We start from the raw sequence: 22,846 nt of genomic DNA, 5'->3' as shown, positions 1-22,846 counted from the left end.
TCACTGGGATGCTCTCTCCTGGACAAGCTGGAGGAGTTGGTTGGTGAGAGGGAGGTCTGGGGTTCTCTCTTTAGGCTGCTGCCCCTGCCAGCCACCGATAAGTGGAAGAAGATGGATGGATTGATGCAAAACTGTTCACGAAGTGAAAGATATCGAGCTACATTCCAAGTCATACTAAACTTTTTTTTTATCCCTTTTGAAGGCAATTTGATCCATAGTGTAGTGATTTATATGTTTAACTGTCAAGCAAACAATCCCTGGTTCAAGCTTGAGAGAAAACGTAAATCCTTTGAGGGTTATGTCATGAAGGGTGTCTAGTGTAAAAATCTGCCGAATCAACTCTATAATGAATGGTTAATGTGGGTAATGTAGTTAAGAGTAGCTTTTTTTTTTTTCTTTCAAAATTTCTAGACTACACCTAATACCACTAGGTAGCAATAATGTACCAATGGGCAATAGGCCCTGCACTTTGAGTGGTCTGTCCACAGTGTTTCCAAATGGGACCCAAAGGGACAAGTTCGGAAGACAGACAGACATGTCTGTCTTCATGCATGTGCTAATATTGGTCAATTTTGTCAGCAATTCTTAGCCTTGTTCTGTTTTCTATAGCAGTGTGTTTGCAACAGATAATCCAATTCAACTAGGCAGATGTAATCCCTGCTAGAGAGAATGTGTGATTCTCATACGCTGCATTACTGGGACTATTTTTTAACCTTGGTTGTTCCATTTACTCTTATATTATAAGGGATATGGGTTACAGCCATTCCTCTAACACCATTTGCATATAATGTTGTTTTTTGCACAGTCAAAGGAGCATTCAAGAAACATTTCACTGTGTGTTGTGCTCGTATGACTATGCATGTGATAAATAAAGAATTTTCTGGGATGCTTAGGACTCATATTGCACTGCTGAAAATAGTTTATTTTGATGCATATGCTGTTTTTTTTTGCAAATTTGCATTATAATATTTATTTTCGTTTTTGCTGCAGTATATAAAAATTGGTGTATTTCAGAAATAATAATATGAAGACACTTAAAATAAATTTCCTGTGGTGGGAAACTATTTTGTGCAACTTTTTTGTATTTACAGTTTTGAGGGATAAGCCTCTTAAATTTCTCTAACTAGAAATATATGTTAAAAAAAAACAATTTTAATTCTTTTTGTAGTTTATTGCACTTTGTTGCAATTTATGTAAGTACTATGCACTTAATGCAGACATATTATTAAAATTTGGGCTATAATGGTTGTACTGATGTATATCAACTTGAAATGCTCCCAAAAATGGCTCCACAACATGTAAAAATATAATATGAGCTCTGGCGAACTTGGTTCTATGGTAAGCCCAGGTTAGGCCTGGAAGTATCCCCACAGTAGCAGCTAGGTGCAGTTTAGGACATAATGGCTTCCGGGTAGCTATGCTATGGGGACGTGAAAGGGATTGCTCGTTGTGGCATTTGACTGTATGGCGCACTTTGTTATATTTTCGCTTGGGTGATACTTTTATTTATTCACATCATGTAAAATGTAATAAATAAATTATAAAATACAAACACCAACTATTTGCATTTCAACTCCTAACTATTTAAATTTCAGCTTTTTCCTTTTAAACAAATTTAAAACAACACAAAACACTGCAAACCACAACACAATAAAATATAAATTAAAATATGCAAAGCAAAAAGATGCACATTCTCTGTCATATGGGCTTGCATGAATAAAGTTTCTGAGTCCTTTATCATCTGCAACTGAAAATAGTTGTGGATGATTACTGGCATAAGTAATTTGAATGCTAGTGTTCGTGGAATTGAAGTGGTCAAAAATGCTTTTTTTCCCTCTGTAATTAATGCAGTAGATTACCACATGGGCCCATTTCCTGATTTAAAGCAGTTTACTGGAGCAGGGTTCATAGTCTTTTTATAGTATGTTGGCCTCACAGGAGTTATGCTTGAATATCTGCAATGTGATAATAAGTTTAACAGCATTTCTAAACCAGGGGTAAAACAAGGCATAGATCAAAGGGTTTATACAAGAGTTAAAATAAAAGATAAAGATCACAAAAGATGTAGCTGGATCATTGACAGCATTTTTATCAGTGAGAGAGTAGCAATAAAATGGACAGTAGCATGACAGAAACACAACTACAAGAACCCCCAGAGTCCTGGCTGCTTTCAGCTCAGATTTGTTTGTTTGATTCAATGAACGCTGAAGTGTGACAGCCGTAACATGAGAGCGCATGGCACGAGCCTGAGACACAGCCACCACAAATACTCTCATATACAGAACTATGATGACAGAAACTGGAAGAATAAAAAATAAAATAAGGTCAACCATTCCAGCAAAATCACTGATGACAAGCACACACTCACCATAACAGGAATTATACCTGCCTGGTTCAATCAGCATTTCTTGCGTATAAAGACTGCAGTAGAAAGTTGAATAAAACCAACACAGACAAACACTGAGTTTGACTCTTGCCACAGTAATTCTCGTGGAGTAATGCAGAGGGTCACAAATAGCCACATAACGGTCAATTGATATAAGAACTATGTTCCCTATTGAAGCACAGGTAATGTTTACAGTCAGAAAAAAATAAACAGAACACATAAGATCACCAAGTACCCAGCACGTCATGCTTCTAAGGATTTCTGCTGGCATCAGCAAGAGACCCATGAGAAAGTCTGAGACAGCAAGAGAGAGCAGGAGGATGTTGCTGGGTGTGTGAAGCTTCCTGAAATAGAACAAAAAAGAATATATTAGTAATTTTAAAATGTAAAAAGGTCCATTATTAAGACTGTAAGACAAAGACATTAAGGTGTATAAAAATTAAATATTGTGGTTTAAATTGACCAAGAATGTGCCAAATTAATTTCAATTTAGATAATAAATCATGGTGTTAAACTTTTTAAATGAAGATACAGTTTAAGTTTTAGAAACATTATATGTGCCTGAAGTAGGAGACTGAGATGATCACGAGAAGGTTTAGAGCAGCAGTGAGCAGAGAGATGCAGGACAGGACAATGTTCAGGAGCACAGCTTTGGACCAGCGAAGCGTCGGCTTCCTGCAGGAGCTGTTGAGGAGTTGTGGAAAACAGAGCTCAGCTCCTTTCTGTATCTCCATCATCAGACAACTACAACCTCTGCAGCTCTCTGACCTGATCTCATTATTATACAGCAGATTTATCTCTGCGTCTGATCTGTCTCCTCCTCTCATTCATGCTCTGTAGAATTCGCTCCTATTTCTCTCTGCACAACCTCTTGGACTGTCATACACCTAATTTATTTTGTTCAACCTCTCTTTCCTTTGCTCTGCTGTGCCTCTTTTTCTCTCTCCCAGTCCTCTCTCCTGTTATTTCTGTCTTTCTCTCATGTGGGCAATTTTGATTTCTTTGCATTTGCTTCACCTGTGGAGTTCCTGCTCCACTCCAATTTCACTTCACCTATTGTATTCTGAAATGCAACTTTCACTTGGTGAACATAATTTGTTCTTACAATAAACTATTAGTAAACTGGCTGAAGGGAGCAATCAAAGTGAAGAAGGGGACCTATCAGGGTTAGTCTGTGGACCTCATCCCTAATATCCAATCTCTAATATTCCTCTAATATCTCTAGTAGTTGGTGCATTGTCCCAATTACCATCTCCATCTGAGAGAGCACAGACCTTCCTCTTTTCTGGTGGCTGCCACATGAGCTCTGAGCACACTAGCACAAAATAAGGACACCGAGATTCACAGTAAAACTTACAAAAATGATACAGAAAGAAGAGTTAGCACTCACTGCAGATACTAAAAATTATTTTATGCATGTATACTGCTAAAACAGTGTGTTCAAATGTAATTACTATTAACTAGTTCTGATTCTCTCTGCATTTTTGGTCGTAGAAAATCAGGGCTTAGAGAGAGTGTCATTTCTAAAATGTCCTCTTGTGAGATCGGTGAGCAAATTATTTTACCTGTTCATTATTTATTTTCACTTTTTATGAGTTCACTGTGAGTAAAATATTTCTAACATTTACTGAAGAAATAGTTTACAATGTTTTGTAGAAAGCTATACTTTATTTTGCTTAAAAGAAAACTTGAGGCAATGTCCTGCAGTGGTATTTTTTATTCAGAATGTGATTGAAATTGTAAATATTTAAATTATTGAGAGAAGACTGAAGAAGCATTTAAAAAGAGTGTTACATATTTTGGTATTTTATTTTCAATTGTAAGCATGGTTAATGTTACAAGCAGTAATTTTTTATTTGCTAACAAATTGTGAAGTGTTAATTTTTACAAACTCAGTATGTCCTATGACACTGTCGTTGACAGGTCAGGTTTTTTGTTAAATGCGTTAGATTGGATCTGATATTGATGATGAGCCAATCCTGTTGATGGACCAGTTGATTTTTTCCCGTGCTCCACAACAGAGTGTGGTAGGCCAGCTGCAACAGAAATCTCACGCCATTTTGAACTTGCTGTCCCCTTTCAAACACACACACACACACACACACACATTCCCCTAGACTTTTGGACATTTTACTTGAAACCTTTAAGGACTTTTACAGACTCCACACATCTCTGCACACAGGAAGTAGACTTGGTGTAGGCAAGTTGGACCTGTTCCTCCAATTTAAGGTTTTACTCCAATCAGCTAACAAGGTCTATGCTATGTCAAATTAATGTTGCTATTTATTTTCTTTGAGAATCAACCCGTGTCTGAACTTGGGAAAAAACGGGGCATATACACAGATTTTTTCAATAAGTAAGGAGCAAGCCGAATATGGTTTTGAGCATAGGGGTGTAAATGTATGTATTTGTTTGTCACTGTTTTTGGTCTATGGCAGTGGTTCCCAAACTTTTTTTGCTGCGCCCCCCTTTGTTTTACAAGAAAAATGTTCGCGCACCCGCGTGCACACGCACACATCCTCCAACCACAAACACCCATATTTTGCTCCATTGCAGTTTATTTCACACCTCAAACATTTAGTAAACAATTAAGCAAATACAAGTAATCTGCAATAAATTACAGGTAGCAATGAAATAAACTACTAACTCTTTTACGCTACGTCCACACCTACACGGGTATTTGTGAAAACGCAGCTGTTTCGTCCACACGTAAACGGCGTTTCGAATCACCGAAAACTGAGATTTTTTTAAAACTCCTTTTTTGCGTTTAGTGTGGACGAGAAATACAGAGTTCGTCACGCAATGTCAAAGGTATGTGCCTTTTTTCACGTCATGCTGTGCGCCACGTTATTGTTTATATGGAATAAATTGCAGAATGGCAGATAGAGACAAAATGTTAATCTGACTATCTGCAGATTTTACACGCTTACATACACACACGCAGTTACTGTCCCTCCATTTAGAAAGGCAGAGGCGTCACGATGTGATTATTTTACGTGTAGTTGTTGTGGTATGTATTTGTCTGTTTTTGGTTTGGTACTTGTTTTGTTTAAAAGGTGTAAAACCTGTAGAGAGGGAGGGCTGAATAAAAGTGAAAAAGTAGTATCAAAGTAGTATAGAATTAGTCCATTTACTGTTAATAAATAAAACAAGTACAATAAATAAATTCATTGAGTAAGAACTTAAGGAAAAAAATTGAGGACAGGATAAAAAAAATTAATTGATTGATCAACAAAGAGTAGTGATAAAGCATAAAGAAATACTGGCAATTCAAAAAAAGATTAAGCAACGAAAGAAAGAAATTGAAAATAATTGGAAGAATAATAAAATAACAGATGATGTTGAAATAAGTAATAACAAATTAAAAACAGTAAATGAATACACGAGCAACAAAATAATTAAGGTATAATTATATAGGAAGAGTGAAATATAAAAGAAAAATTACAATGGCTACTACCACCCCTGCAACATTCAATGAAGAAGAACTAGCAGCTCCCAGCAATATGAGACACCTCAAGGACTTTGTAAATGCCAAATGTTGGAAAGAGAAACGGAGAAGAAAAAAAGGGCAAAATCGTAAAAATGATTCGATGATGTCTGGATGGCGTGGGAAAAAGGATTTCTCACTACACATCCAGGAGCACCACTCCCAACTAATGATACAATACAAGCCCTGCATCAAAAAGCAAAAGAGAATTATGATAAGGCACGTGCAGCATGGGAAGAGGGAGTAAGAAAGGCTTTGGGTTCAAAGAAAGTGGACATGGATAAAAAAAAAGAGATCTTCTGGTCACAATAACAACAATGTGTCAAATGATGGTTAACAGGAAGAGGCATAATCATTTAACACAAAGTCATAGTGTTAAAGAAATTGAAACTGGACCAACTGTTGTACAGACCACACCCATGGTTTCACTTCTACATCCCTTCCTATTAATGAACCCTTTTTTTTTTTGCCTGTCCCGTTTGGCTCTTCTGCCATCAGAATTATTGTCTAAAGGCAAAGAAAGATGCCCAATGGATTTACTTTACCAAATTGACCATCCCAGCCTTGCCGTAATGGTCAATTTGATTCACCTTTTATTGTTTATTTTATTTTCACTTGTTAAATACGGGACAGACTTGACTGGGGAAAAGAAAGGGGAGAAAGAAAGAGGGAAAGAAAAACAGCGGGGAAGAGGGACGGGGATAAAGGGAAAAACAACAGCGCACAGTGTGCTTTGAGGTAGGAGCCAAAAAGGGTGTAGTTTGTGTGTGTGAGCACCCGTGTGTACACCTGTGAGCATGAGCACGCTTGTATTTAAAAGGTTCCTACATGTAATGATCTGTTAGAGGGTGTGGGGAGCCACTGCCCCGTCCTCCAGGGCATGAAGCAGGTATGGAGGAGATCAAATCTCCAGACATCCAGAGGCCCTCAGAACACAAGAAACCAAGGAAGACCAACAGAGGGGCAGCCGCGCGACTGTCCCAGAAAGAGCTGAGGAGAGTCCCAGATGAGGGATCACTCAGTAGCTGCGGAGCAGAAGCCAGGAGGGGGGGCTGCCCGTGAGCTCCGCCGGCAGCCAGCTGCGCCCTCGGAGGGGGGGAAACTGCACCCAAGCCAGGTAGTGTTACCCTTTTCCCTGGGGTGGAGAGAAGCAGACTGCCCTGACTCGGCAGCAGCAGGGAGGCCCCACATTCCAGACCCTGATCGGGCGGCCATCTCCTCCTCCTAGCCCCCCCACTCCGACAGGCTGCAGAGAACGGGGGTGTGTAAAGACTCCAAAGCTTCTTCTGCCCGCTCATATGTAGTGTTGATGCATGTGTGTTCTAAGGTGCATTTAAAACCCAGGAGGACATGGAGCTACCTGCCAGAGAGCAGCAGGTAAGCGCATAGCCTGTCCTGATAGCCCTCAGTGTCTACGTGTATTTAAAATTGAGAGGTGGGCAATGACGCAGGGGTGAAAGGAAGGAAGGGAGGGGCAAGTGACCCCTCCCTGGGGCCAGCTCCCCTGCTGACCCCAGTAGGCATCTCCATACTCTGCAACCCGCCAGGGAAAGGGGGCCCAGGCCCATCCGGACCGGGGCACAGTTCGGCGGCGCTGCCTGGCCCCACAGAGCCCAGGACTTAGCCCACACGACCCCACCACAGAGAAAACTCCACCCACCCCGCCATCCACTCATCTTCCAGACTACACAAGACAATAGACGCCCAGGCTGAGATCTTCCTCCACCTCTGATCATTTATAAAGTGTTGCTCATATATAACTTGTTCATGGTAAAATGTACAAAGTCTAAATAAGTGATTCAAGTATTTAGAAGCACATTTATATATATATAATGATTAAGATATAAGTGCATTGTTTGAGTGTGTTAATGGAGGTTTTATTAATACTTATTTCATATTGTAATTCATAGTTAATTCAGGCACTTACTAGTTGTTAAGTATTTTGTTTGACCTCATGTAAATGGAGTGTCGTACCATTATAAAGCATTAATGAAAATGAAAGTAGCTTAAGACTCTAGCAAGTCTCAACTATCCTTACAACAGAAAAATTATGTACATATAGATATTTATTGCCAGATGCAAACGTAACCCACCTGAGGTTTACAGAATACTAAGTTTAAAAGCGAGGTTTGAAAGAAGACTGCAATGCTAATGCATCAAAAAACAGCATAACTGTAAGGCTAGTTAGCCACGTTAGCTCAGCTCAGCTCAGCTAAATTAGGGGAGGCAAACTTTGCAGGGCATGTTTAATGGTGTGCTATCAGTTTCTACTTTTAACTATATTTTAGTAACAGTTCCTTCATGGAAATTCTTTACTTTTTCTCAAGGAAGTTTACATATTTGTCAACTTCATTATCTTGAAAGTTCATTAAAAACAGCAGTTAAAGCTAGAAAAAACATTTTTATTAACTAGATAAAACAATCTACTTAAACAACCTACATACCTGCTTCTCTTCTATTGATGGATTTTTAGCATGATTGCCTTCTTTTTCCTCAAAACTGTTATGATATATTTAAAAGGTAACATTTACTGAGATGCTAATTAATATATTAGCCATATTCACAGGTGTGGAAATAGTTAGCTAACTTTTGATTTTTGAGAAAAAAAATTTTTGGTATTAAGCATATGATACAATTGTATCAGAGCTAGAAAAACAACACAGCTGTAAATCAATGTGTGTTTAAGAAACACAGCCAAAGTCAATGTCATTATTGGTTATAAAATAGAAAGTGGCTTAAGCTGAATGCTCTTCATGTTCAAGTTAACTTAAATGTTAACATTTAAACAAATTTTATCGTACTGAATTCATACACATCTCAATACATAGAAGACAGCATTTTTATATTTCCAGACTATGGACACATTCATTTACTGGATTTGAAATCTTTATATAGCAGATGTTAGTCAAGTCACTCCGCATTATCTCTGTAGTATGTTGATCTCACTGCTGTTAGCCTTTAATATCTGCAGAGTGATGATAAGTTTAACAGCATTTCTAAACCAGGAGTAAAACAGTGCATACATTAATGGGTTTAGGCAAGAGTTAAAATAATAAACAATGAGGATAGAAGATGCAGAAGAAGCAGCTGGATCATTGCCTGCAAGAAAAAAGTAGCAGTAAAATGGACAGTAGCACGCCAGAAACACAACTACAAGAATCCCAAGGTTCCTGGCTGCTTTCAGCTCAGATTTGTTTGCTTGATTCAGTGGCCGCTGAAGTGTGACAGCTGTAACATGAGAGCGCATGGCACGAGCCTGAGACACAACCACCACAAACACTCTCGTATACAGAACTACGATGATCGTAACTGGAACTATAAGAGATACAACAAAGTCAACAATTCCAATAATATCATCAACAACAAAAACACACTCTCCATAGCAGGAACCATACCTGCCTGGGTTTATCAGGGCATGCTTTGTATAGATGATGTTGTACAAAATAGCATAAAGCCAGCACAGAAAAACACTGAGTTTGACTCTCGGCACAGTGATTCTGGTGGGGTAATGCAGAGGGTCACAAATAGCCACATAGCGGTCAACTGATACGAGAATAATCATTTCAAATGAAGCATTGATAAGAATGCAGCTCAGATAAGTATAAAGTGAACACATGAGATCACCAAATACCCAGCAGGCCGTGTTTTTGAAGATTTCTACCGGCATCAACAAAAAACAGACAAAAAAGTCAGAGACAGCCAGAGAGAGGATGATGATGTTACTGGGAGTGTGGAGCTGCCTGCAGGGAGACAGAAAATTATAAATTACACATTAATCATGTCAAAATATCTTCAATGAAGATGTTCTATTAGAGGCATGGTGCAATTAAGGAAATAAAACCTATACAGTCATGATGAAGTACACACAGGACATTCATCTTGACATAATTCATTAATTACTTAACTAATTTACTAACTAATTACTAAACTTGATTTTCTAAAAGTTGAACTTTAGTTTCATCTGAGAGGTTAATCTCTGCCTGAAGTGGGAGACTGAGATGATGATGAACAGATTAAGAGCAGCAGTGATCAGAGAGATGGACAAAAGCCCAACGTTCAGGAGCACCGTTTTGGACCAGTGAAGTGTCGGCTTCCTGCAGGAACTGTTCAGTAGCTCTGGAAAACAGAGCTCTGCCTCTGGATGCATCTGGATCTCCATCATCAGGTTCCTGCAGCAGTCTAATCAGAATTTTCTGTCATACAACAAATTTATCTCCTTCTACCATACCTCCCATCTACTGTTGTGCTCCCTGGAGAATGATATCCTCCCTCTTTTTGTGCACACAACCTCTTGTACTTTTCACTTTTGATTTCTCCGTCTCCCATCCAAACATATCTATCACAATTAAAACCAGAAGATTTACATTTTAATGGCCAAAACTACAAACTTGGGCCTAAAAACAGTCATCTACAAATCAGCCATCCAATTGTCTCTGTTCTCCTTTTACAATCAGTATGTAAGAGTTAAGATGAATATTTTATGCAGCACCTAATCCAGATAAGCTGAATACACACAGGCAATCAATACAATCCTTGATTTATGGCACAATTAATTTGTTCTTACTGTGTAATTGATGCTTATGTTAGTTTCATTTATAATCAAGATACCTAAGTTAGTGTTGTTCCAACAAAACTGACATCATACAGTTTCATATGATGATGTTATAACATATATACAAAACCTCCTAGCACTGAGATTTCAGTCATTCTGTAACTGCAGTGACAATACAGACTTTTATACAGTTTTTAGTTTTTCTGTCAACGTAGTTATAATCAGCAGTCACAGAATCAACTGTTGTCTGTGATTACGCTTGTGGGACAAGACATGAACAATAAATGTTAAATTACAGGCACTTCTATTTGATTGAATCTTGAAAATGTGCACCCTTTAAAAATATGAAGGAAAAAAATGTGGCTCTCTGTAAAATGTAAAAAAAGAAAAAAAAAACACAGAATGCAGGGTGCTGGCATTGTTGATTGATTGAGCAGGCAGCCCGTACGACAAAAATCTACTGCCAAGGCCTGGATTTGACTCCACACCAGGCTATTTGCGTGGCTAAATGCCAAAAACATTAAAAAGAAAACACAAATTGCAATAATTTGTAAACCTCATAAATACAATTTGTATTCCCAAAATAACAAGTAACAGAAAATACACCAAATATTTAAAAAGAGGACATGGAACTTTTTTTGCTTGCCCTGTCTCGCAGTGCAGCAATCAGAATTGTTGAAAACACACTGAACATCTGCTTCAACGCCTGTTAAAAAGAAACAACATAGCAGGAAAACCATAGCAACAACCAACATATGCATAAGTACCACTAAATAATAAATATTAAATGTTACTGAGCAGGACAGAGTATTAATGATACATGACATGTTTAGAGACAGCAGTCGACTAAGATATTGTGAGTCTGTATCTGTGTGCAAATCTGTGCGTGGGAGCATGCTTGTGTTCATGAGGTTTCTCCATTTAAGTATCTAATAGTGTGTGGGGGGAACATTGATCAGTTTCAATATGATGGCAGCAACACGTCTCTGGGAAAGGGCAATGTTTACTATGTGTTGCATCCCCTCTTTGTTTCGCAACAGTCCATATACAACAGAGAAGTGAGGAGACCTCTGGCTGTTATTTACTCTGGGAAAAACTGCACAGAGGTTTATGAAAACAAGCAGTATGTCTGGAAAATAGTGCAGAAGTCTCTGCAAGAGTTCAAAGAGAGGAGAGAAACACAACTACAGGAATCCCAAGAGTCCTGGCTGCTTTCAGCTCCGATTTGTTTGCTTGATTCAGTGACATGAGACCGCATGGCTCGAGCCTGAGACACAGCCACCACAAACACTCAAATATAAACAACTGTGATGATAATAACTGGAGCAAAAAAAGAGAAAACTAGGTCAAAAATCCCTGCAATATCATTAATGACAAACACACACTCTCCATAGCAGGAATTATACCTGCCTGGTTCAACTAGGATATCCTTCATGTAGAGACTGCAGTAGAAAACAGCATAAAACCAACGCAGACAAACACTAAATTTGACTCTCGCCACAGTCATTCTGGTGGGGTAATGCAGAGGGTCACAAATCGCCACATAACGGTCAACTGAGATGAGAACTATGTTCCCTATTGAAGCACAGACAATGTTGCTGGTCATATAAATATAAAGTAAACACATAAGATCTCACTATGTTATCCCTCTAACAGCCTTCACATGTTCTCACTGTAATTTCCCCTCATGAATGAATTTATGCTGCACTAATGTGAATGTTTGCAGGGAAATCAAAAGCATTTCACTCGCAGTACTCGAGCTGACTTACCTTTGTTTGAATGACGACTTGTACGCGCTGACTCCACAGACAAGGTCAGGCTACGTCAATAGCGGTTGGTCTTCAGGGTTTCTACTCCACGGCCGTATTTCATACGGGTCCACATTTCCAATGCACGCTATTTTCTGCAAGTACCGCTGCTTCGCCTCTGGACGCAATCGGTCTCTAAACAGTTCATTCTCTTTTGAGCTGCTTTTAAGCATCTTTCTCGTAGTCGTCGTTCCAACACAGTGTGTTTGTGTTGATTCGTAGACCCCGAAAATGGCGCTGCGCTCCCATAATGCATTGCGGCGTGACGTCAACTCCAAAGCCCTATAGTGCATACTATAACAGCAGATTTATGATCGAGGCCACATTCCTGTGAGGAAGTTGTGAGGAAGTGTTGTTTCTGTTAGTATCCGTGTGAGTTCAAAACTATTCTACAATGCACTGTGTGCAGTAAAAGACAAAACACAAATATATGATGCTAATTATGAGATATTAGTCTTAACATTAAAATACACTAATACACTGTTGGGGATTAATTCAAAACTGAAGGCACATTGAACCAGTGTGGGTACCACAGCATCTTTTGGTGACCTCAAACACACCTCCAGGCTGTGTATGGCGTAGGGGTATTTTACCAAGAAGGAGAGTGATAGAGTGCTGTGGCACTGCCACATAGAATACTGAACTTGCCACCATTGAGAACAGGCAGCATAGTCCTCAAGACATTGAACGACTTCAGCCTAGATAAAGGCTAAAACTAAAACAATGTTATTAACGGTACAGGGGGACTACGGGGGGATTATTTAGAGGTCAAAAGGTCTATTCAGGGTCAACTTTTCGCATATCCCAATTTTGCCAGGTGGCTATTGTCCTTAGTCTACCATTTGTATAATATAGAGGTGGACAAAGAACTGCTTCACACAGTGTTCATAAAGTTATGACAAAGAGCCTGGCTACCAGTGCCAGCAGGAATGGAAAGGGAAATAAATGAAAATAAAATAACAACAATACAAACAAAAACAGAACAGCTTTACAAAGAATCACAACCTACATTTTAGAACCAAGATAAAAAGACTTAGATTAGCTAAAACTTAGATTAGCTTCTTAGATAAGCTTGACATAATGAGAGCTTGAGGACAACGTCAAATGACAAAAAAGTTTTTTAGTGCAACAAGACACTACAGGCTTGGCAGCCACAGCTGGTACTGGCCACTTCAAGCCACTTCGACAATCTCATTGGACCCCCCCCCCAAAAAAAAAAAACAGCTATGGAAAAGTACAGTAAGGAGTCACTGGAAGCCAGGTTAAATCTACCTTGGTCCATACCTCTCGCCACCAGTTTCTTTCTTTTGAGCAAAAAGGATGATAAACTCAGGCCTTGTATAGATTTTGGAGGACTGAATGAATTAACTGTGAAGAACCCTCTGAATCATCGAAACCAGTGCATATCTTACTTGCATCCTGTGTAGTGGGCGCTGTTACCTGGGAAATCAAGACATTGGTGCGCTGTGCACAGCCAGAAGAGCCTGATCCAGCTGCGGCCCACCTCACAGGCTATTTGCTCCACCTACCGCACACTCCCATGTGCTGCACTGGCTCCACACAGCACACTTTGATCGCAAGGACAATTTCCTTGTTAAAATGCTTTTAGTGACTCTCTTTAGAAGGTGATGCATGCAAATATGTTTTGGCATTTTTTACGCCCCTTAACGGTTTTAAGTCAGCCCTGGTCTCACATTGCCTTAGATTTTGTCACCGGCTTGCCGTACTGCTCTAGCAACTTTGTCATATTTTCCATAATTGACAGGTTCTCCAAAGTGGTCCATTTTGTGCTTCTGTCTCGATTCTCTATTTCTAGTCATCGCTATTCAGTGATATGAATTATATCAGAACGCGGCAAATAGACTCCAATTTGTTCATGTAAATGGGGAGTCTTCTTCACTCGGTAGGATTAATTACAGAGTACCACAAAGTCCTGTGCCAGGATGAACGCTGTTTACTTTATGTACTTTATGTATGCTTGCCTTAGGCAGTATCTTTGAAAGTCATAGCGTACATTTTCAGTTCTATGTAGATGACCCCTAGCATCATCTAGCCATGAATCAGATAGCACACCAGGTTAAAGTACAGGAATGTCTTGAAGACATAAAGACGTGGTTACCTCTAATTTTCTGTTTCTATATTCAGATAAATCTGAACTTATTGTACTCGGTCTTGAAAATCTGAGGAAAATAGTGGCAAACCAGATACTTACTCTGGGATTACCTTGGCCTTCAATAATTCTGTAAGGAGTCTTGGAGTCATTTTTAAACAGGATATGTCCTTCAATGTGGATATTAAACAAATATATAAGAGAGACAGACACACTCTATTACATTTAAAAGCAACCTTTTTAATAAAGCTGAAAGCTTAGGGCTGAATCAGGTGACCTTGAACCCTCACTGCAATAGGACTAGGCTGCTGGAGGATTCCCATGATGCACTGAGGGTTTCTTCTTCACTTGCCTTTTGTTACTTTTTTGTTTAAATACCACTTTAAGGGAGTTTTTCCTTCCCGTTGTCGTCAAATAATTGCTCATAGAGGGTGTTTTAATTTGTCGGACAATGCTTATGATTTTCTGTGAGTCTGTTCACCCCATTGCCATCCTCTATGCTGTTGCATGCTGGAGCAGCAGGTTAAGATGCCAACACATTTTATGTGTCACACAGAATGAAAAGGCTTCACCACATCTACGAAATTAAAAGAAAAAGGTTAGTCATATTATTCCTCAGAACACCTCAGCGATTCCCCTCTCGAGTATATTTGCTCCGGGCCTGCAAACCTGTGTTAAAAAATGAAATCAGTTTAATTATCATGTCAAATCTTTTGAACTCCTGGCTCCACCCAGAGCCTACATCCACAGAACTACCTAGAAACAAAACCTGTGTGTTAACATGAACTTCACATTTGAGAACCCCGTTTTTATTTTTTTCTCTTACTTTGCTCTTGTTTTCCTGCTGTACCATGTCCGATCGTGTCAGGCGTTGTGTGGAGGCGAGGAAGAAGGAACCCAAACGCAGGACTGGCAGGTAGGTGAAGGTTTATTATAGGGAGTGGGTGAACAGAGGGTGAACGGACACTGACTGGCTAGACAACTGAACGGCTGACTGAACTGAGGGAACACACGGGAAGGACAACGTAACATCAATGACACGACAGTGAACGAATAGAAACAGAGGGCTTAAATACACAGACTGGTGAGGATGATAATGAAAGACCGGTGAGTACACAGCTGAACATAATCTGACTAATGATACGTGGGAATAACTGGAACACAATACGCAGGCGGTATGCTGCCACAGAAAACAGATGTGAAAATAAACTGAAGATGACAAAACGGAAAACACTGGGTCAACAACCCAGGAACCCTGACAGATCGCATGCCCCTACCGGTTGTGCTCTCTTTTTTAATAATTTACTATTTTAAAGGGAAAAACCTGGGTCACTTGGACCAGTGTTTGTTATTCCATAACTGTACTTTGAATGTGACAAATCTATCCTTCCCCTATGTAATTCATGAATATTGTTTTGGTTCTGACTATTTTCCTCTATAACATTTAACTGACTTCTACAGTGGCCTGCTATGGTTAATGGTTACATGAGTGATATCAAAAATTTTCTTAAAGCAAACATCAGCCCCCCAAAATTAATCTGAAGTTCCACACTCTCATGTGAATCTACAGTCTCCCCCTCTCTCTCTTATCCCCCTGCTCCTGCCAAAAGCAAAAACAAAACAAAGCAAAGCATCTGATAGGTTTGTAGCTTGAACCTATTCGCTGGAACGTTGAAGACAATATAATTACACAGCAAGCAAGACACGAAGTAGGCAAAGTTCTTCATGTTTCTCGTGCACGGGAGAGAACCGGACAAAAGTCCGTTCCTTCGCTTGACCCCAGTTGCTCCCCCGTAACACTGCTCTTTTATTGAGGTTACATGAATATGCATAGGTTCATTAACATACGACGTCTACATACCAACAAAGAGTACCGTGTGTGTGTGTGTGTGTGTGTGTGTGTGTGTGTGTGGGGTCAGAGTGTGACCCCATAAACAACTTCCCTTAACCTGCTGGTCTGGAAAATCCAACAGTTCATCTATATGTAAAAGGCACTTAGACTCAACTACGTTAATCCTACCATAAAACAATAAAACAAGGTACGACCTCTTCCCATGCTCCCAGGATGTAGGTGTGCATTCTGGAATGCACACCAAGCCTTTGTAGCCTGCTAAAGATCACACATCCTATCACTACACAATTGATTATACACCTCTAAGCATATATGGTTAAATATTTCTAAGCATAAATGACAATCAACAATACAAAACCTAACAGCATCCACCCTTTTCTGTGAATATTTGTCAACATTTACTCATCCTAATGTTGGTCCAGTCTTTGTCTCAGTGTCAAGTCAGTCAACACTTTAGTCCCCATCGTCAGTCCATCACAGCCCAGTCACACACATTCATGCACACACACTCACCTGCATTCACACGAGATATTACTGATAATAGAGTCCTGCGCGCAACCTTTTCCAGTGTCCATCACCAGGAAGATGACGTCATCATTTTAAAAAGAATAACAAGTGTTTATGATTTTGGACTGATCGGGTCCCCATAGGTAGCTGTCTCCTCAGCCCATTGTAATCTGGAAAAGCTCACCTTATATTTGCTCTCACAAAAATGTTAATTCAATCTTGCAGGCCTGCTTAGAACAAAAAATAATAATCAGCTCTTTTTTTTCTAAGTCATCAAAACAGAAAACATCATCACCATAAGGGTGACACCTGACAGGTTTTCGCTAAGTGCACTGTTACAAAAATAATGGGCCCAGTTCTGGACATGTCCATGTATAGAAAAACTCTTACTAAAACAAAACCCCGAAAATCTGCCAGATTAATCACAGAAAAGTTTTGCTTACTAGTGTAACAATATGTTATGGGACATCACTAAATTATAATTTATTTATTTACCTTTCTGTGGCGATGCTCTGGACATTTCTAAACCTCCACAAGTTCAGCATCAATTTTCATATGCTCTCACTTTAACAAGACCAGCCTTCACCTCTCACCCGTCCTCGTCCCCTATTCTCACAGTTGCCTGTGTGTCCTCCCAAATCTCCAGCAAACACAGGCCCAAATCAGCTGTTTCTTTCTCTCTGTTATTCTCTCTTCCTCTTTTCAGTCTCTTTTGCCGCTTAACTCCCAGCATGGCAAACATAAACCTCAGACAGTCCCATCAAGTGCTTTCACACAATAATGTCACTGGTACACTTCCCAGCTGGTGATTAGAGCACATGTTTCCATCAATGATGGTATTCGTACATGCTGCTGGACCCTTCAGAGTTTTAGCTCAGTTGTGCTGTCTTTTGCTTTTGCCTGCTGTTAATTCTTCAAGTCCACAGTGTTGCTCTGTATGTCTTCATGAAGAGATTGACTGTCCTTTAAGCTTCTCCTCAGGATAAGGACAGGATGAGAGGTGAACCTATGAAATTTTGAGCCAAAACCTGGCCTGTTTGTCGTCCCAATTAAGTTAATCTATCATTTTGCCGCTGTACTCATCCACGAGGTTGAGCTAAGTCCATGGGCACCTGTATCAACACACTAAGACATTTCTTTAATATAATTTTCCTAGTTATCAACACATTCATTGTCTAATTCTTCTATCTAGATTTTAAGACATCTTTCTCTCTCTCACGTTGCACACACATCAGGCAATTTCCTCCAAACTGCCTGCAAACATTTCACTTCCTGTCACAGACACACACACACAGCGGTTTTCACACACACTCCTCACCTCACTCCATTTCATCAATTTCTGCAACCTAATCGAACTCTTGTTTTATGTTCACTCTCTATATACTGTACCCTCTGTAACTCTACTCATTTTTAATGTACTCATTTTAAGAATGCACCCTCAGCCACACACACACAAATTGAGCAGCTTCACACAAATATATACTCAGGTCTTTACATTTGCAAGCATTAACCAAACGAAATCCTTCACATCAAAGTCTTCAACGTGTTTATCAGAATTCCTTCAGCACAATTTTTTTTCTTTTTTTGTGTCCCGTTTGGATCTTTAGCCATCAGAATTGTTGTCTTAAGGCCAAGAAAGATGCCAAGCGGATATCTTCAGCACAATTAACAGTTTTTCCACACACATAACAATTCTTTTAGCTCAGCTCTGCGGCACAATTCACTCAGCTCCTTTAGCAGATCTTCTCTTACACAAGCCACACCCTTTTTCTATCACACTTTCAAAACAATATGCACTTTTGATCATGCATCCAAAGAACAATTTTACACTTTCCTATATATTCACACGTTTATACGTATAACAAAATAACACCAAATGCCAAGATACATTATTTCCATTTCCTTACCACACTTTACATCATCCTGTACTGGTACCAGTTTTCCCTACACAATTTTGACAACTTTAAAAGCCTATGAGCCCAGGTCCAAATTAATTAATCAATTAAACCGTTTCTGTCCCGGACAGAGGCCTGATTTCTAAGTCTTATTTTAATTTAAAAGTGTTTCCCCCACCCGCAGCTTTACCGGAAGCTTTACTTTACCAGCATCTCTCGCCTAAAACTTTACCAGCCACTCTATGTTGAGGTGGTCATGCTCGAGGCCCGGCCTCTTCACTCAAACAATGCACCAAAAGTGGTCCCTGACCACTGGCCGTTAACCAAGGTCCCAAGTCTTGGCAGTGGCCAACTGAGATAATCCTGACGCCGCAGGGTCTTGCCACACGTCCGAAGCAAGGAGGGGGTTCTCACCCCTGAACTTGTGTGCACTCCTAGGGATCGCCCTCCCCGTCCTAAATCAATTTAAATAAATTTTCAAACACCACTGGGGACTCTAACCACCAGTTTACTGATGTCCAGGCCCAGCCTTCTGCCCAAAATGGGAACTCAAATCCCTTAAACAAGTGCCTAATTACCAACTCTAATCTCTTTTCTCTTGGCTGACACAACACAGTTAACATTGCACACAACACATGAACATTAAAATTCAACCCAACATTAACAGTAATACATTTTCATCAGATATTTCCCCAGACTTTACTGTTATTATCACAAATTTCCCAAAATCACCAAGGATATTTCACCAGAAATCCACTGAACAAATTTTGTAATTTAGCTTAATTTTACTACAACTGAGCCAATTTAACTGTGAAGATCATCAACTCGGCGAACAGATAATTTAATAAGCACACTTTGCTTTTTTAACAGGTGGTGCTTAACTTTAAATTTGGACCTGTCCTCTGTTTGCCTCATGGCCAAATTGGTCCTCTCAGCCGTCAAAGAATCCGGGTTCACGGCACCAATGATCAAATCCGGTTCCTTTATATTCTTTTACTGACCAAGAAAAAACCCGACTCAGTGTGGTCAAAGCTCAAAAATCCTCTTTAGTCTACATTTCTGGAAAAGTAGATGTGCACAGGCTAAATCCTGAGCAGATCTGAAGCATTACAAGCCAAATGAGCATAACATAATCAGTCATACGTCACACATGGTTTTGATCAAAACAACTGCTGCGCTGCACTCTAGTTTCACTTCCTGTACTCTGCAGGCCTGCACAAAGCGTCTTCTGCAGTTTCCTGTCTTACACAGTACTCTGTGACCTTTAGCACACATTCTAACTCAAAGTGGCGTTTTTTCTACACTGGCCTCTATAAAACATTATAAACAGAAAATAAGCACTAAGAATATATATTTATTCCGTAACACAGTTCTGTGATTTCCTGGATACTGAGTGATCCCCTTTGGTTATCCTGGTTCAGATTTCAATAGGAAGATGAGGCTTGTCTGCTCAAGTTGCCTGTAGTATCATCTGCAGACATAAGTTGAAAATAAAATAGTCATCCCATTTTAGTACTGTTAAAAAAAAGATGAAGATGGTTAACAATTATGACCCAAGTGTCTGCTTGTATAGAAATGTTCAACATTGAGTCCAGAAAAATAAAGGTTTATAAGTTGACTGTGGGAGAGAGCGAGTTTGAAAAAAAGAAAGCTCCAAAGGTTGTGTCATTAGAAAGAGGAGGGATGGGACTGGTGGGTGAAGGACAAAATAGATAAATGAGCTCTGTGAGGAAAAGCTTTGATGAGATGCAGCAGCCTGATGATGGAGATACACGAAGGACTAGAGCTCTGTTTTCCACAACTCCTCAACGATTCCTGCAGAAAGCCAACACTTCACTATTCTACAACTATGCTGCTGTATATTGTGATGTCATGCATCTCTCTGATCACTGCTGCTCTATCACTGCTGCTCTAAACCTTCTGGCCATCATCTCAGTCTCCCACTTCAGGCAGAGACCAACTTTTAAATTAACTTAGATTAAGGTTTAGATATATGAAAAGTGAGATTTGCATCATTGGAATTAGCAAAGAATACATTAAGTGAAACTAATAAATGTCTTTGGCTCAACCATGACTGTTAAGTTGTGTAAGGTTCACCGTGTCTTAATAAGGAAACAATTTCACTAAATACATTTTGACATAATTAACATATGACATAATCTCAACTATCTTATCACTATCATTTCGCTGCCCCACCTTGGGCATAGATAAACCTCAGCTGAAAGGTGAGGTTTATCTTTAGACTGTAATTTAATTTAGTGATGAGTTAAGTTAGTTTGGCACATTCTGTGTATTTTAAACAAGAATTGAATCATGCCTTACTAATAAATCATTTCTACTAATGGAATTTTCACTAAAAACAATGTAACATTTTTAATGTGTATTATTTATTTTTTCTGTTACCCTGCAGGCAGCTTCGCACACCCAGCAACATACTCCTCCTCTCACTGGCTGTTTCAGACTTTCTCGTGGGTCTCCTGTTGATGCCGTTACGAATTTTAAAAAGCACCACCTGCTGGATACTTGGTGATTTTAATTGTTTTCTTTATTGGTATCTGACTGGCAACATTACGTGTGCTTCAATAGGGAACATAGTTCTAATATCAGTCGCTATGTGGCTATTTGTGACCCTTTACATTACTCCACCAGAATTACTGTGGCAAAAGTTAAACTCAGTGTTTGTCTGTGTTGGTTTTATGCTATTTCCAGCATTAGTCTTTATGCAAAAGACTACCTGATTGAACCAGGCAGGTATAATTCCTGTTATGGAGAGTGTGTCATTAATGATATTGCAAGGACTATTGACCTTGTTTTATCCTTTATATTTCCAATTACTGTCATCATAGTTCTGTATATGAGAGTATTTGTGGTGGCTGTGTCTCAGGCTCATGCCATGTGCTCTCAGGTTACAGCTGTCACAATTCAGTGTTCTCTGAATCAAGCAAACAAATCAGAGTTGAAAGCAGCCAGGACACTTGGAGTTCTTGTAGTTGTGTTTCTACTGTGTTTCTGCCCATATTACTGTGTCTCTCTTATAAGGGAGGACTTTAGCTCAGTAGCTCCTGTAATGTTTGCATGCCTCAAACATTAATGATGACACCTTCAGTATTTCTCAGTTCCATTCTTTAATTCGCAGGCTTGCAGCAGATACACAGTCTGCAGCGCTAACTTGTTCATCTACCGTTTTTCATTGTCCCTCTTTTCTATCCTCTCCTTCCGCCTAACATTCAACCTTTCAAAATAAAATCTCTGTAAACATCACAGCGCTCATTGTGATCAGTCTGTTCTTTTCAAACTCCTGTTTAAACCCAGTGATCTATGCCTTGTTCTATCCTTTTTTTCATAAAAGCTTTGAAACTAATTGTCACTTTACAGATACTGCTTTTGTTGTAGAATATGTAGACAGTAATTCATTGTGACAGGAATCACACCCACTTTTACGCTTTTCACAAACTTTATTTCTTATTGTTACTGTTTACACACTGGTTGCAGCTTTGCAGCTCACAGCCACAGACGCTAATAACAACAACAGTGAGGACCTAGTTCATTCTTTTAGTACAGGTGTGGCATGTTTACTCATGCCACTCAGGTGTGTCTGCCTCCCCACGCCACAGACCGCCACATTCATCTACATATTCTGTGGTCATAGTACAGGGTGGGCCATTTATATGGATACACCGTAATAAAATGGGAATGATTGGTGATATTAAAGTCATGTTTGTGGCACATTAGTATATGTGAGGGGGCAAACTCCTCAAGATGGGTGGTGACAACCGCCCCACAACCACATAACGATGTCAGCCTGGAAGAGGAGTATAAGCTCTTTGAGAAATAATTCTTTATTTCCATGAGATTCTTACTGACATGTATCTGGACCACAGTGAGGCTGTGAATGGGTGGATTAGATCAGTAGCCTTCAAGAATCCCAGGCGAATGAACCTGATTTCACACTTCATCCTCCCCCAACAACTGCTCTGGACTCCACACCATAGCATCCTGCCTCGTCTCTTGCCTCCAGCTGTTCATCTTTGCCACTACAGTATTACAACTCCTCACTAAACAGGTCCTTGCTGCTAAAGCCCTGAACCTCAATCACACTGTCATAGTGGTCCTGCTCGACAGCTGCCCTTGCTTTGTCAAAGGCTTCAGTAAAGCTTCTTTAAAGCCCGTTGCTGGTCAGGTTTATGTTGATGGTCAGCATATGCACATGGATAAGAGAGAGTTGGTTGCAGCCCACACTGCAAAATCT

At 39.7% G+C, this 22,846-nt stretch overlaps 2 protein-coding genes and 1 pseudogene across 3 annotated transcripts; 1 reads left to right on the top strand and 2 right to left on the bottom strand.

Moving 5' to 3' along the window:
- Window positions 1-1,916: 1,916 nt before the first annotated feature.
- LOC309690318 (trace amine-associated receptor 13c-like) lies at window positions 1,917-3,120 on the bottom strand (the record flags this gene model as incomplete). The annotated part of the gene is made up of 2 exons (XM_082507325.1): window positions 1,917-2,730; window positions 2,948-3,120. 2 exons carry the CDS (start codon window positions 3,118-3,120, stop codon window positions 1,917-1,919), a joined length of 987 nt encoding a protein of 328 aa, XP_082363451.1.
- Window positions 3,121-8,793: 5,673 nt separating this feature from the next.
- On the bottom strand, window positions 8,794-12,031 carry LOC309690474 (trace amine-associated receptor 7h-like; the record flags this gene model as incomplete). Its single annotated transcript, XM_082507502.1, has 3 exons — window positions 8,794-9,188; window positions 9,597-9,613; window positions 11,832-12,031. The coding sequence occupies 3 exons, from the start codon at window positions 12,029-12,031 to the stop codon at window positions 8,794-8,796; spliced, it is 612 nt and encodes a 203-aa protein (XP_082363628.1).
- Window positions 12,032-15,194: 3,163 nt separating this feature from the next.
- On the top strand, window positions 15,195-21,707 carry LOC309690473 (trace amine-associated receptor 13c-like; annotated as a pseudogene). Its single transcript has 2 exons — window positions 15,195-15,259; window positions 21,008-21,707. The product of its transcript is annotated as a trace amine-associated receptor 13c-like (transcript).
- Window positions 21,708-22,846: the final 1,139 nt, after the last annotated feature.

The sequence above is a fragment of the Aulonocara stuartgranti genome (assembly GCF_965226115.1).
Source record: "Aulonocara stuartgranti genome assembly, chromosome: 16".
NCBI lineage: Eukaryota > Metazoa > Chordata > Actinopteri > Cichliformes > Cichlidae > Aulonocara > Aulonocara stuartgranti.
The sequence above is the reverse complement of the archived record's forward strand: the minus strand, read 5'-3'. Positions and strand labels throughout refer to the sequence as shown.